Below are 13,729 nucleotides of genomic sequence, written 5' to 3'. Positions count from 1 at the left end.
AGACAACCTGACTAAAGAGAAAACTTAAACTTAACATTTCAGACTGAAACATTAACAGCCTAGGATAATTATTAATCATGCCGTGGATCATTTTCAGATGGTTAGTTAAGATCTGAACTTCTTCCTGAAGCCCCTAGCCAATCATAGGAAACGCAGCTACTGAATCCTGATTTACCATGAGACTGTGCACCTGTGCTGATAAAGACTGACTTCAGTCACCTTGTATGTATATTAGATGTAACACTGTCATCTAGGAACTACTAAACAACATTCACTAACAGTGAATTAGACTCAGCAGGAGGACGTGCTGGGAAGTGACGAGCCCCAAGTCCACTCTGAGAGCCAGCTACTTCCTTTCTTTTTCTTTTTTATTGGTTATTTTATTTATTTACATATCAAATGTTATCCTCCTTCCCAATTTCCCCTCCACAAGCCTCCTATTCCCTACCTCTATGAGGGTGTTCCCCGACCCGTCCACTCACTGCTACCTCAGCGGCCAAGCATTCCCCTATCTTGGGTCATCAAGCCTCCACAGGACCAAGGGACTCCCCTCCCAGTGATGCCAGATAAGGCCATCCTCTGCTACATATCCAACTAGAGCCATGGCTATCCCCTGTGTACTCTTTTGGTTGGTAATTTAGTCCTTGGGAGTATTGGGGGATCTGGATGGTTGATATTGTTGTTCTTCCTATGAGGTTGCAAACCCCTTCAGCTCCTACAGTCCTTGCCCTAACTTCCCCATTGGGGTTCCTGTGCTCAGTCCGATGTTCGGCTGTGTACATTCACATCTGTCCTGGTCTGACTCTGGCAGAGTCTCTCAGGGGACAGCTACACTGGGCTCCTGTCTTCAAGCATTTCTTGGCAGCAGCAATAGCGTCTGGGTTTGGAGTCCTGCAGATGGGATGGATCCCCAGGTTGGGCAGTCTCTGGATAGCTTTTCCTTCTGTTTCTGCTCCACTCTTTGTCCCTGCATTTCCTTTTAACAGGAGGAATTCTAGATTAATATTTTTGAGGTGGGTAGGTGGCCCCATCCCTTAACTGGGTGCTGGATATGGTCTCTGTGTCTGTCTTCCCTTTGTTGGGTACTTTGGCTAAATTCCAACTACTTTCTGTTGCTATGATGTAGTCCTTCAGGCTGAGTGACTTTGTAAGGGAAGTGGTGTTAGCTTACAGGTCTGGATGCCCAAGAGGATGATGGTGGCATCAGCACAGCTCTGCTGAGGCACTCACGACAGGTAACAGGATGGAGAAGGATCCTGGGTAGGAGACAAAAATCACATGACAAGATAGATCCAGAATGCCATTTGGCAGCCAGGCTCACTCATTATAAGTTACTCTCTTAAGATCTATTTCAGGGGCTGGAGCAATAGCTCCAGAGATAAAGTGTCATGTAAGCCCGAGGCTCTGAGCTCTATCCCAGAGCACATGTTTAAAAAGCAGTGATGTGGAGATGTGGAAAGGTGAATCAGCAGTTAGGAGCTATTTTTGCTCTGGAGGAGGACCAGGGTTCAATAGCCAGCACCAATGTGATTGCTCACAACTCAAGTTCTAGAGGATCCAATGCCTTTTTGGGCTTCTGTGGACATCCCGCATGTATGTGGTTTCCAGACACATATGCAGGTAAAACACTCATACACATAAAATATGTAAATCAAAAAATTAAACCAAGCATGGTTATGTATTCTTGGATTCCAACACTGGTTTCCACATGCGCACATGCACACACACATGTGCATACACATATACACATACACACAAATAGACACACAGACAGACAAAGAACTAATTGAGAATCCTAGAGCACTAGTGTGTGTGTGGGGGGTGAGTGTGTATGTGGTGTGTACGTGTGTGTATATGTATGTGAGATATGTATGTATATGTGGTGAGTGTGTATATGGTATGTATGTGTGTGCATATGTATGTGAGGTATGTGTGTGTGTGGTGAGTATGTATGTGGTGTGAATGGTATATGTATATGAGGTGTGTGTGTGGTGAGTGTGTATTTGGTATGCATGAGTGTGTATATGTATGTGAGAAGTGTGTGTGTGTGTGTGGTGAATGTGTATGTGTGTATATATATATGTGAGGTAGGTGAGTGTGTATGTGTGTACGTGTATGCGTATGTGAGATGTGTGTGTGGGGGGTGTGATGAGTACGTATGTGGGGTGTGTGTGTGTGTGTGTGTGTGTGTGTGTGCTGGGAGGAGGTATGAATCCATACCTCTAGAACTGAGGCCTGGCCTTGGATTTTGATCACATCTTTATAATGTCTGTGAGTCTTCACCAACTTTTCATGAATCCAACTGTGATGGATGGTATCGTCCACTTCTTGGGATATAGAATCACCTATTAAGACAACAGTGTGGGAGAGCCTGTGAGGGATACATAGACTAGATGGCAGATCCACCTTGACTGTAGACATCATCGTTCTGTGAGCTGAACTCCTGGCTGGCCTAGAAGGAGCATGTGAGTTGAGCTCCAGCATCCACCACTCTGCTTCCAGCTGCCTCAAACTCCTCACGTTGACGGCCCCTCCCCTAGAATCATCAGCCAAAATAAAGCCTTTCCTCCATCCATAAGCTGCTTTTACCAGTCCACAGAGCTAGAAGAAACAACTAATATACCAACTGTCCTGGTTCTTCTCCGCAGGTTTGGCCGGAAGTTCTGCCTCTTGGTCACCATCCTCATCAATGCTATCTCTGGGGCTCTCATGGCGATTTCTCCCAACTATGCCTGGATGTTGGTGTTTCGCTTTCTCCAGGGACTGGTCAGCAAAGCAGGCTGGTTAATTGGCTACATCCTGAGTAAGAAGGTTTGAGGTGTTGTTGGGTGCACATGGGGACTTTTAATCAGGTGGAACCTGAGCAGGAAGACGGTGCTGACTTTTATTCTGTACCTAAAGAATTTCTTACCAGGCGTTGGTGACACAAGCCTTTAATCCCAGCTCTGGAGAGGCAAAGACAAGTAGATCTCTTAGTTTCAGGACAGCCAGGGCTACATAGAGAAACTCTGTCCCAAAAACGACCTCTCCCAACAAAAGAATTGTTTAGAATATTTGTTTTCTGAGCCCCAGGGTATTATATGGAGAGAAAGTCTAGCCTACCAAACCTATTCAGACAGAAGACTCTAAGGTAAGAGGTGTGTGGGAGGTGAGTAATTCTCACCCGCACTCCACCATTCTAATAGATCACTTAGACTTACACACAGGGAAGCCAAGGACACAGCGAGGCCGTGAACCTTTGGTTATTCAACAAGATCTAGAACCGGCTAGGAGACAGGCTTTGGCATGCCGTTGGGGGCTTCTTCATTAGGGTAACAGACCTAGGAAGACCTGTCTTAACTGTGGACAGCCCCATTCTATGAGTTAGGGTCCTGGACTAAGAAAAGTAAAGAGTGAGCTATAGAATCTGGGCGATAATTATCTCGGTAGTAGCCAGAGTTACAGTTAAGGCCCTTGAGGTACAAAAGCGGGCTTAATTCTACAGCACAGCAGCTCTCTAGCACTTGAGGAAAATCCCCACCTAGTTAATATACAATTTTACCTGGCAACATGAATCTGGGGGAATTTCAGGGCAGAAAGAGAACATTATTCCCTCCAGAAATAATAAGTGGTTGGTGAATGAAGAACTTAATGCATGAAGCTATTCGACCAATAATTTGGTTTCTAGAACACAATGTCTAGAAATCCATTATTCCGATGTACACTTTGTCATTAATCTCACCCTCTCACCGCCCATCACATTCTTGATACCTACCTTGTGACTCCTCCCCACTCCAAACCCACATCTCCCAAGCCCTAGCCAGGACCCCGGCCACTTTGGAAGATAGACACACATTTGTTGAACACCATTTTATTTAATCAAATTGGCCATTTTGAAATATGGTTTTCAATAACTTATAGAAATAGGTTGAGGGGTTGGGGATTTAGCTCAGTGGTGAGGCGCTTGCCTAGGAAGCGCAAGGCCCTGGGTTCGGTCCCCAGCTCCGAAAAAAAGAAAAGAACCAAAAAAAAAAAAAAGAAATAGGTTGAGCATGCATGTCTGCTCAGTTAGAAACCATTAAAATCCTTAACAGGATCGCAAGACATCTAAAGCAAGGACTAAGGCTTGTGGGATATGTGAAATTCTAATTTCAGTGTCTTTCATATGAAGACCACTTCTCTCCCAGCTCCCTGCCTACAGACCCCCATGTCTGCCATGATGCAGGCCTGAGGCAGCGAATAAAGCTGATTATTTCTCCATGGGCAACTCTGGCTGGTAACTTGCTTCTCAAAACCTATAAGTTCCGACATGTATGGTTTCCACTTCTTAAGCCCTCACTACTCCCACCATAAAGGTTTCCAAGAGACGTGTGTTTAACAACTCATCTGCAAGGAGTTTGAAATTCTTTAAATGAATATTTTACAAGCTAGTTGTAGCCGATTCCTGCCCCCACCGCTGAGATTCTAAGTCCACTGCCCGAGTAAGCAGAATTAACAAGGAAGTAAAAGCAGCTTGAATGTAGACATCCATTTACATTTGAAGCATCCGTGGCCCAAATTCAGTTCTTAATGCGTTAGTTCAGGCTTTGAGTTAGCACTGCCTGGTTTCTGTATGAAATGTGTGTGAAATACGATTACATGAAGTTTAAAAAACATACAGGCTTAATTTAGGATTTTCTATACTGCTCTCCAATGTAAAATGTGTGTGTGTGTGTGTGTGTGTGTGTGTGTTATGTGTGTGTGAGCTGTGCGTGTATGTGTGTGAGTTGTACGTGAAGTTTAAAAAATATCATTTTATGCTACTGTATCTTATGTTTGCATGTATATGTGTATATGCCGCACATGAGCAGGTACCTGTGGAGGGGGTCAGATCCTGAGACTGGAGTGAAAGGTGGCTGTTACCTGACAGAGGTGCTGGGAACCAAACCAGGTCCTCTGTAAAAACATCAAGCGCTCTTAACCACTGAACCATCTCTCAGCCCCTGACATTCTTTTGTTGTTGTTGTTGTTGTTGCTATTTTTATTTTGGTTTTTTTTTTTTTGGCACAAAGACATGTATGTAATTCAGAATGGCCTTGAACTTACAAGAATCCTCCTGCCTCTACCTCTCTGCCTCCCGATTACTGGGATTATAGGCATGTCGTGTCATACCTAGCTTTGTGCCAAGTATTGTAAAAGTCGAAAAAGATTCGTTCATTTTGTTAACACGGTTCAGTTGAGGCGAGTTTATAATTAGTACAGTAGCAAGAACTGCAACAAAATGCCCACTACCACCACACACACACATACACGCACAACTCACATACACACAGCACACACACACCCATACACACACACAACACATACATACCATACAAACACCATACACACCCATATACACACAACTCACACACATACACACAACACAGACACACCCATACACACATACACACACAACACATACATACCACACAAACACCATACACACACACACACACACACACACACACACACACACACACATTTTACATTGGAGGGCTGTATAGAAAATTAAGTCTGTATTTTGAAGGTGGCTGCCTTAAGGTTGGTTGGGAGGCAGCTCTGGCCCATGCTGACCACATGGAATCTTTTCTGTAGTTACAGAATTTGTTGGGCTGGGCTATCGCAGAATGGTGGGGATTTGCTATCAAATCGCCTTCACCGTTGGCCTCCTGATCCTGGCTGGAGTGGCCTATGTGATTCCCAACTGGAGATGGCTACAATTTGCTGTGACTCTGCCCAACTTCTGCTTCCTGCTCTATTTCTGGTAAGTCTGCTGGGAACAAAACGAAGACTCATCAGAATAATCTATTCCGTCCAAGTCTTCCTTCCCCACAAACACCCTGCTTGTAAATGTCAAGGCGGTGTTCCCCTGGCCTGTGTCACAGGAAGCCATAAAAACCACACAGTCCCCTGCTGGAAACCCAATGTCCTTTAGATTGGGGCACAAGACTTTTGTGACCTGTTTCTTTTATTTCCTGTTATTTATTTGATGTTTTGCTCCCAGCAGCCAGGGTCTGATTTGGATGGCACACCCTTCTTAAAAAGTCAACAACGTTTCCCTTTGTTGTTATCTAGTTACTCCTTTACAAAACTCTAAGATGGCCAGGCAGAACCGGAAATGACTCCATCACTACTTTCCCATAGGCATGACCAAGGCAGACATCCTTAATCAATCACTAACAGCAATTATCCCAAAAAAGGCCAACATGGCAATCCAGATAACCCATACTGATAAATCCAAGTTACCCAGACTACTAAAACATATTGATCATTCCCACCCAGGGAAACACGTGCAGACCAGCAAGTTGGTGAGGAGTCATTCATCAGAATATGGTGGTTTGGAGGGCTCTTTCTAGGGTATGAGTTGAGCATCGGATCTGTCAAACATGCCAAAAGAAGGTCATGTACAGATTATCTAGGACCCATGAGATTTAAGGATCTGAAATTCAAGTAAATTGTATCTTGGTCGCATATAGAACAAAAGACCAGTAAGTGCAAGTGAACAGTTAGAAGATGAAGGGCCGAGAACCAGAACTCAGGAAATAACCGATGTTGGAGAGATGGATAAGTGCTTTCCACACAAATGCAAAGACCAGAGTTCAGATCCCCAGCACCTATGTAAATGCCAGACAGGTGGGGGCCCGCCTGTGATTTCAGAGGTTGAAGGGCAGAGCCAGGGGATTCCTGAAGCTTGCTGGACTAGTCTGATTGGCAAGTTCTGGGTTCAGTTGAAAGATTCTGGTATTCTACCCCATTGAGCAAGGTGGAGAGCAATGAATGATCTCCCAGCACCAGCCTGAGGTCTCTACACACAGGCACACCACACACACACACACACACACACACACACACACACACACACACAACCAAACACACATAGACCTGCACAGGCACACGCATGCAAAACTAAAGGAAGGAAATGAATCGCCAATCTGAGACCAAAAAAGCTGAAACAAAAGGAACAAACTGGCAACACTGTAGGAAAAGGGGGGCTTCAGGGGCAGATGTAGGAGTGGGGGGGGGTTCACAGCAGTTCTGATAAATCTTCATCTCTCCTGAAACTTCCATCGGTTCAGCCCTGGTGGGATCTCTCCAACATCAGTAAACCCATGGCTGCATCTCTGTAGGTCACGTCATACCAGGATCTGTGGTAGCTTCCTGTCCAAGGTACTCCCACAGTATGGCCCAAGTGATTGCCAAACTTCACATAAACACAGAAAACCCTGATGTGTGCATCTAGCAATCTGTTGAGTAAGCCCCAAGTGCCACATCTCGGCTTGGATTGAGCCAGAGTTTCTTCCCCTGGTGTTCCCAGGAAAGCCTAGACCACCTGTATATCCCACCTGTAAGCTGTCCAAAGTTCTACCTTCTCCCAAGTCCCCACTTCTTTGTCCCCTCCGCCTCCCAAGATCTGGCAACAGTGGGGAGGCCATTAGAACTATTCATGGGCAGCTAGAAAAAGTGACCCTACAGCATCCCAGTGGTTGGCTGCTGAACAGGCCACACTCTGGGTCTTGACCCCTCTTAACAGAGCAGTTACCACATTCCTCTCTCAAGTGGCCCTCCTACAGAAAGATCCAGCCCAGGTCCCTCTAGGCTCTACTTTTCCCAGGGCAGTGAGCCACCAAGACTCCCAGCCCTTATGCCTTTAACCCAGTGAGCCTAGCCTTTCTAGCTTCCAATGTAGCTGGCTGCCCCTCCTCCCCCACCCACACCTCCCTTCACCCTGACCTTGACTGCTCTGATGGCTTCAGGACACAGGTCCTTGGGGACTTGTCAGGGCTGCTTGAGCCTGCTATGTCAGGACCCAGAATGCTTGCTTAGCAAAATACCCTAGGACTTGCAGGGCCTTTTTTAAGCCTGCTAGATCAAGCTCAAAACTTTCAGTCCAGTTTCTGCATACTGCCTACCACCTCACCACAGAAGCTCACCTCATTATTTTCAGCATGAAATATATAAAAAAATTCACAAGTCATACTATATAACATGTCATATATTATCTATAATATATAGCCATATAACCATATATCAGCTGTGTCATAATATTTAATGCATGATATATGTGTGTATATAGCATATACATGCTTGTTTCCTTCCAAGATGATTTGCAACTCCCTCCTCTATTCCTTGACCTTAGTTCTCGGGCCCAACCCTCCCCACTCTTTCCCACCCCTCCTCACCCATCCCCACTCCTCTTCATCCCTTCCCAACCCTCCCTAAACCTTCATACCTTTCACCCTTCCTTGCCCCTCCACACCCCTCTTCATCCTTCTACATCCACCTCTCACCCCTCCCCACCCCTCCCTGCTCTTCCTCACCCCGCCACACCCTTCCATACCCCTTCTTACTCCTCCACACCCCTCTTCATCCCTCTACACCCCTCCTCACCCCTCCCTGGTCCTCCCCACCCCTCCCCATCCCTCCTTGTGATGACACAAGCTCCATGTCTAGCTACTCCCTGCTTAGCAGCTCATGTGCTCCTGTTCAGGTTAGGAGTCTCAGAGGAAGAGGCCTGAAGGCTTCCTGGACTTGTGCTGACTACAAGTCAGCACTTAAGAGAAGACAGAGCCCCCACATGCCCTGCACAATATCCTTGGCCTGCTTGGGTAAATCCAACTGAACCTCCCCCTCCCCGTGCAAAGTGCTCCCACTGTGCATTGGCAGTGGACAGGCAGCAAGGTAGCCCTCCCTGATCTTACACCCTAGGTGCATACCGGAATCTCCAAGATGGCTGATCTCCCAGAACAAAATCGTAAAAGCCATGAAGATAATTAAACATATTGCTAAGAAAAATGGAAAGTCGGTGCCGGTCTCTCTTCAGGTGAGTTGAGGCCTTGGGCGTCAAGTGGGGGATGCTAAGAAGGGAGGGTAGGAAATCATGCCACATGTGCCAGTGATCCCAGCAGAGAGGCATGGAACCCACCTCCTTGCATCTTGGCTGCATTATAGGAATAATAGATAGATAATAATATAGAGTAGAATATTTCATTCACAAGATTCATAATCCCTGAGAGAATAAACAGATGTCAAACATCGGACTCAAACCAGATTTAAAAAAAAAAAAAAAAAAAAAAACCAAGTCAGAGAAGGAGCCGTTTCTATCTTGTGAAGCTCAAGGTTTTACTGTCTGCTCTGCCTCCTACCCAAGATGCTGTTCTGCTTCCTACATGCCCTGTTTCCCCGAGATAGGGTCTAGATCCATGAAGGAGAGTTCTGAACACAAATAATTTGATAGATTATTTTGGATCTAGCCATTTGATCTGTGTTTCAGATTTTGCCATTAGTAGATCTCAGCACTCTGAAATCAAACCTGTCTATCTGATGGGATAGAAAGGAGAAATGGATTTTAACAGAAAATCGTGTTCAGGGTTGGGGTGTAACTCAGTGGATATGGTACTTGCCCAGCGTGCATGAAGCCCTGGGTTCAATTCCCAGGGCTACACAAAACCTTTGGGTGTGCATGCCAATAACTCCTGAACTCCGGAGGCTCAGCAGTTGACATTATCCTTGGCTACATAGTGAGTTCAAGGCTACCCCAAGCAGAAATGATGCTTCGAAAGAAAACATTAAAAAGAAAATTCTGTCTAGGTATAAGTAAATCATTTCTGAGTGAGACTATAGCATAGGTTAGTGGGTTAATTGTAAGATTTATGTGACTTGATTTGAAAGACCCAGAGACCGTAATTTGTGTGTGTGTGTGTGTGTGTGTGTGTGTGTGTGTGTGTGTTAGACTTTAGGTTGATGTCAGTAATCATCTTAGATCACTCTTCCACCTTATTCATTAAGGCAAGGTCTCTCAATCAAACACAGAGCTCACTGATGAGGCTCGTCTTGCTAGCTGACTTGCTCTGGGAATCACAGGCTGCTGACCACAGCCACCCAGCATTTAGATTGATTCTAAGGATCTGAACTCTAGCCCTCATGCTTGTATGACAAGTGCTTCAACTGCTGAGCCTTCTCCTCAACCTCGTGGCGCTTTATTCCTACTGAGCTCCAAGTGAAGCTCTCGCTGTCCCAATGTCACAGTCTCAAACCTGAGCTTCCTTCCTACTTCCTGCTTCCCCTATAGAGGGGTCCAGATTGGTCCCTCTGGACCACAGATCTGGGGCTCCATAGTACCCCAGTGTACCTTATTCATCACATGCCATGAGCGACATATCTATGTCCCAGGCCCTCTTCTGTACAGTGGAGTGAGATAGAGACCCTAACTTCTAGGGTAACGACTACCAAGACCATAGGCTCTGGGGCCAACACAGGACTGAGCCCATGATGCATACTCAGTAGGTAAGTGCCGCTACTCTTCTCTTTCGGACCTAGAGACCCCTTCTAACAGAAAACACCCTTCTTGCTCTTCTCTTAGAACCTGACACCAGATGAGGACGCTGGCAAGAAATTGAAACCTTCAATCCTGGACTTGGTCAGAACCCCTCAGATAAGGAAACACACGTTGATCTTGATGTACAATTGGTAAGGAAATCCTTTGTTTTAGCTTAAATTCTTCTGCATTCGTACAATTACAGTCACTCTCGTAAAAGAGAGGAAAGAGTACACCCTTAGATTATTACCCTCAAAATAGCACTTCCAGAGGGTGTTGGCCTGTAGCTCATGGACAGCAGTTTCTCCTGATAACATTTTCTTCAGACAAATGTGAATCTTGGCTTGGGATTGGGGCAGAATTTCCAACAATTTATGAAGTGGTCCTTGACATAATTCTGCTGTTTTCTAACTCTGTGTTTATACGAAGTGACATTCTCTGAATTGAGAATTACGGAAGTATCAGTCAGTTCTGAAAAATATTGAAGGTGAACTTTGTCTTGCCTCGTCAAGTAATATCTAATTATTTACATAAGATAAATATGGGGCTGTAGAGATGGCTCAGTGGTTACGGTTACCTGTGGCTCTTAAAGAGGGACCTGGGTTCAGTTCCCACCACCCTCATTACGGTTCACATTGTCTGTAACTCCAGTTTTAAAAGATTGGTCACCATCTCTGGCCCCCATGGGCACGTACATGCATGTAAAACATCTATACATACAAACCTAAAATAAATAGTTTTTAAAATAAGCATGCATATCTGTACCATTAACACACAAATTTGATTTCATCTTAATAAATGGTAATATTATGTATAAGCCAAAGAATTGTTTTAAATTTCTTCATAATTATCAGCAAGTGTTAGATTTATATGCCTATCTTATAGCCTATATAACAAGAGGCTCATAAAAATATCTTCGGCGAAAATCAGTTGGGAGTATAAAAATATTTAAGGAACCCTGGCCTGTGACCCAGCTACCAGTAGGGTTTTTTTTTTTTTTTTTGTTTGTTGATTGGTTTTTTTTTAACTCCCCAAGTGGTTCTAATACATAATCCAAATTGAGAAGTATTAGCATAGATTATTTGATCCAGAGTATAGCTCTCCACAGATACTTAGCGCTAGTGAAGAAAGGCCTTTCCCACTTCTTTTACTTGGAAGAGAAAACAAACAACAACCCACCCAGAAACGTATGAATTAGACAGCTGTGACTCTACACTGCAGGGCCCAGCTTCTCAGGGCTGGCTGAGAGGGCACAGGCACAGGCCCTGGTGTCAGTGCGAGGACATTCTGAGGAGGCTATTTCCCCCACAGTGAGCACTGCCCCTCATCTTGGCTGCAGAAAAAGACCTCACTGTCTCACTGGCAAAAGCCACATTTTTCACAGTCCTGCAGAGGCAAGGAAAGTGTTGACCTTTGGCCACCGTCTCCTTCCCCTTGCCTGTTAGTCTCGGATTTTCCATTAAAGTTAACAAAATTAGAAACATTGTCCGAAGGCCAGGTACAACCGGTCAGAGAAGAAAGCATTGTGAAGAGAATCCACACATGCCGGGTTTTCAGGTTCCTGAAGTTTGAATGAAATAGTCATGTCTTTTCATCGGAACTGCTTTAGAGGGCCACAGAGAGGCTCGGAGGCTGCTTGGTAAAGCATTTGCCATGCAAGCAGAAGGACCTGAGTTGGGACACCCAGCCCACATAAAAAGCTGGATTAGAAGGCATGTGCCTGTGATCCGAGTGCTGGGGACGTGAGCCAGGAGGATCCCGGGGGCTTGATGGACATACAGTCTAGGCAATCAGGGGGCTCCAGGTTCAGTGAGCAACCCTGTCTCAAAAGGCAAGGCAGAGAGAAATAGAGGGAAAGGCAGGACATCAACTTGTGACATACACATACACCTTTACATACACAGGAACGATTGTACAGATACCACACACATACACACATACTATATAAAGAACATTATATTAAATATATATGTGTGTGTGTATACACACACATACACATATGCATCATAACATATACACATACATATACACACATAATATATAAATAACATTATATTAAATATATATGTGTATATACTCACATACACATACACATACGCATCATATACATATACACATACATATACACACATAATATGTAAATAACATTATATTAAATAAATTCTATATTTTCATATACATACACATTACCTATACGTATACCTATACAGTACATACATTATACACACACATACATATATCTATATCTCAAAGAGAGAAATGCTTGACAACCAGAAACCACTGGCCGTCATCATCCCACTAAGTCACCCCGTCAGGACTTCTCACTGGGCCAATGAATAGGAAGTTCCCCAACTGTTTGCAGGCTCATACTTCTCAGGTCCCTCCAGCCACAGTAAAACAGTGGACACAAAAGCAATGCCACAGATGGGAAGACAGAGGAGAGGTCACAGGCAAAGGTCGCTGCCACCCGGCTCTCCTCTTCCCCAAGGCTCCCCTGGCAGCACTGTGTGCTTGGCCTGACTTTGACTCTTCTCTTTGCTCAGGTTCACGAGCTCTGTTCTCTACCAGGGCCTCATCATGCACATGGGCCTTGCAGGGGACAACATCTACCTGGATTTCTTCTACTCCGCCCTGGTGGAGTTTCCAGCCGCCTTCATCATCATCCTCACCATCGACCGGGTTGGTCGCCGCTATCCCTGGGCTGTGTCAAATATGGTGGCAGGAGCAGCCTGTCTAGCCTCTGTTTTTATCCCTGATGGTAAGTTCAGAAAAGGGGTGGCTTTGAGGAGAGCAGGCCAAGTACAAAGCCTCACTAGAACATTCTAGCAACTCCCTTGACCTCTGTGTAATCCTGTGCTGTAAATAAGGAAGATCCCATACTATAAGCAACTATCTTGTGTCTTTCCTTATGAAATGTTTGTTTGAGAAAAGGGACAAAGGGCTATAAAACAATCCTTTTAGCCACACAGAGCTTCCTGTGAGTCCATCATAGACAAGCAATCACTTGCAAATATGCCCACAGCTTACTGGTTCTCTGGGACAACCTCTATGGAGAGGACTCTTTGGAAACTGGCATCATACTATTACGATGCTATTATTAAAGCTAAGGTGTAACATTATAATTCTCTTAGAGGTAGAACTATGGAGACAATGTAAAGATCAGGAATGTTCAGGAGTGGAGGGAGAAGGGCAGGAGAAGACTTTTAGGACAAGAAAACCCTTTGTGTGCATGTGTCCAGGGCTACTTAGAGTAGCTCCTTGGGTCAGCGATGGACTCTGGGTGACCATGCTTTATCAATGCAGATGCATCAGGTGGTATAGATGTCTACTCTGGGAAGAATATTGGTAATGGAGGAGGCTACATGCATGCCAATGGGGCAGCTCTGGGAAATCTGTACTTTCTTCGTTTTGCTT

At 45.0% G+C, this 13,729-nt stretch overlaps 1 protein-coding gene across 1 annotated transcript in view; it reads left to right on the top strand.

Moving 5' to 3' along the window:
* Slc22a2 (solute carrier family 22 member 2) overlaps positions 1-13,729 on the top strand; it is a 42,151-nt gene that overhangs the window by 11,561 nt on the left and 16,861 nt on the right. Inside the window, 5 exon segments of the mRNA NM_031584.2 lie at positions 2,649-2,803; positions 5,596-5,764; positions 8,707-8,821; positions 10,361-10,467; positions 12,859-13,073. Of these exon segments, the coding sequence (NP_113772.1) occupies positions 2,649-2,803; positions 5,596-5,764; positions 8,707-8,821; positions 10,361-10,467; positions 12,859-13,073 (761 nt within the window).

Source organism: Rattus norvegicus, chromosome 1, assembly GCF_021556685.1.
Source record: "Rattus norvegicus strain SHRSP/BbbUtx chromosome 1, alternate assembly SHRSP_T2T, whole genome shotgun sequence".
NCBI classification, from domain to species: domain Eukaryota; kingdom Metazoa; phylum Chordata; class Mammalia; order Rodentia; family Muridae; genus Rattus; species Rattus norvegicus.
The sequence above is the reverse complement of the archived record's forward strand: the minus strand, read 5'-3'. Positions and strand labels throughout refer to the sequence as shown.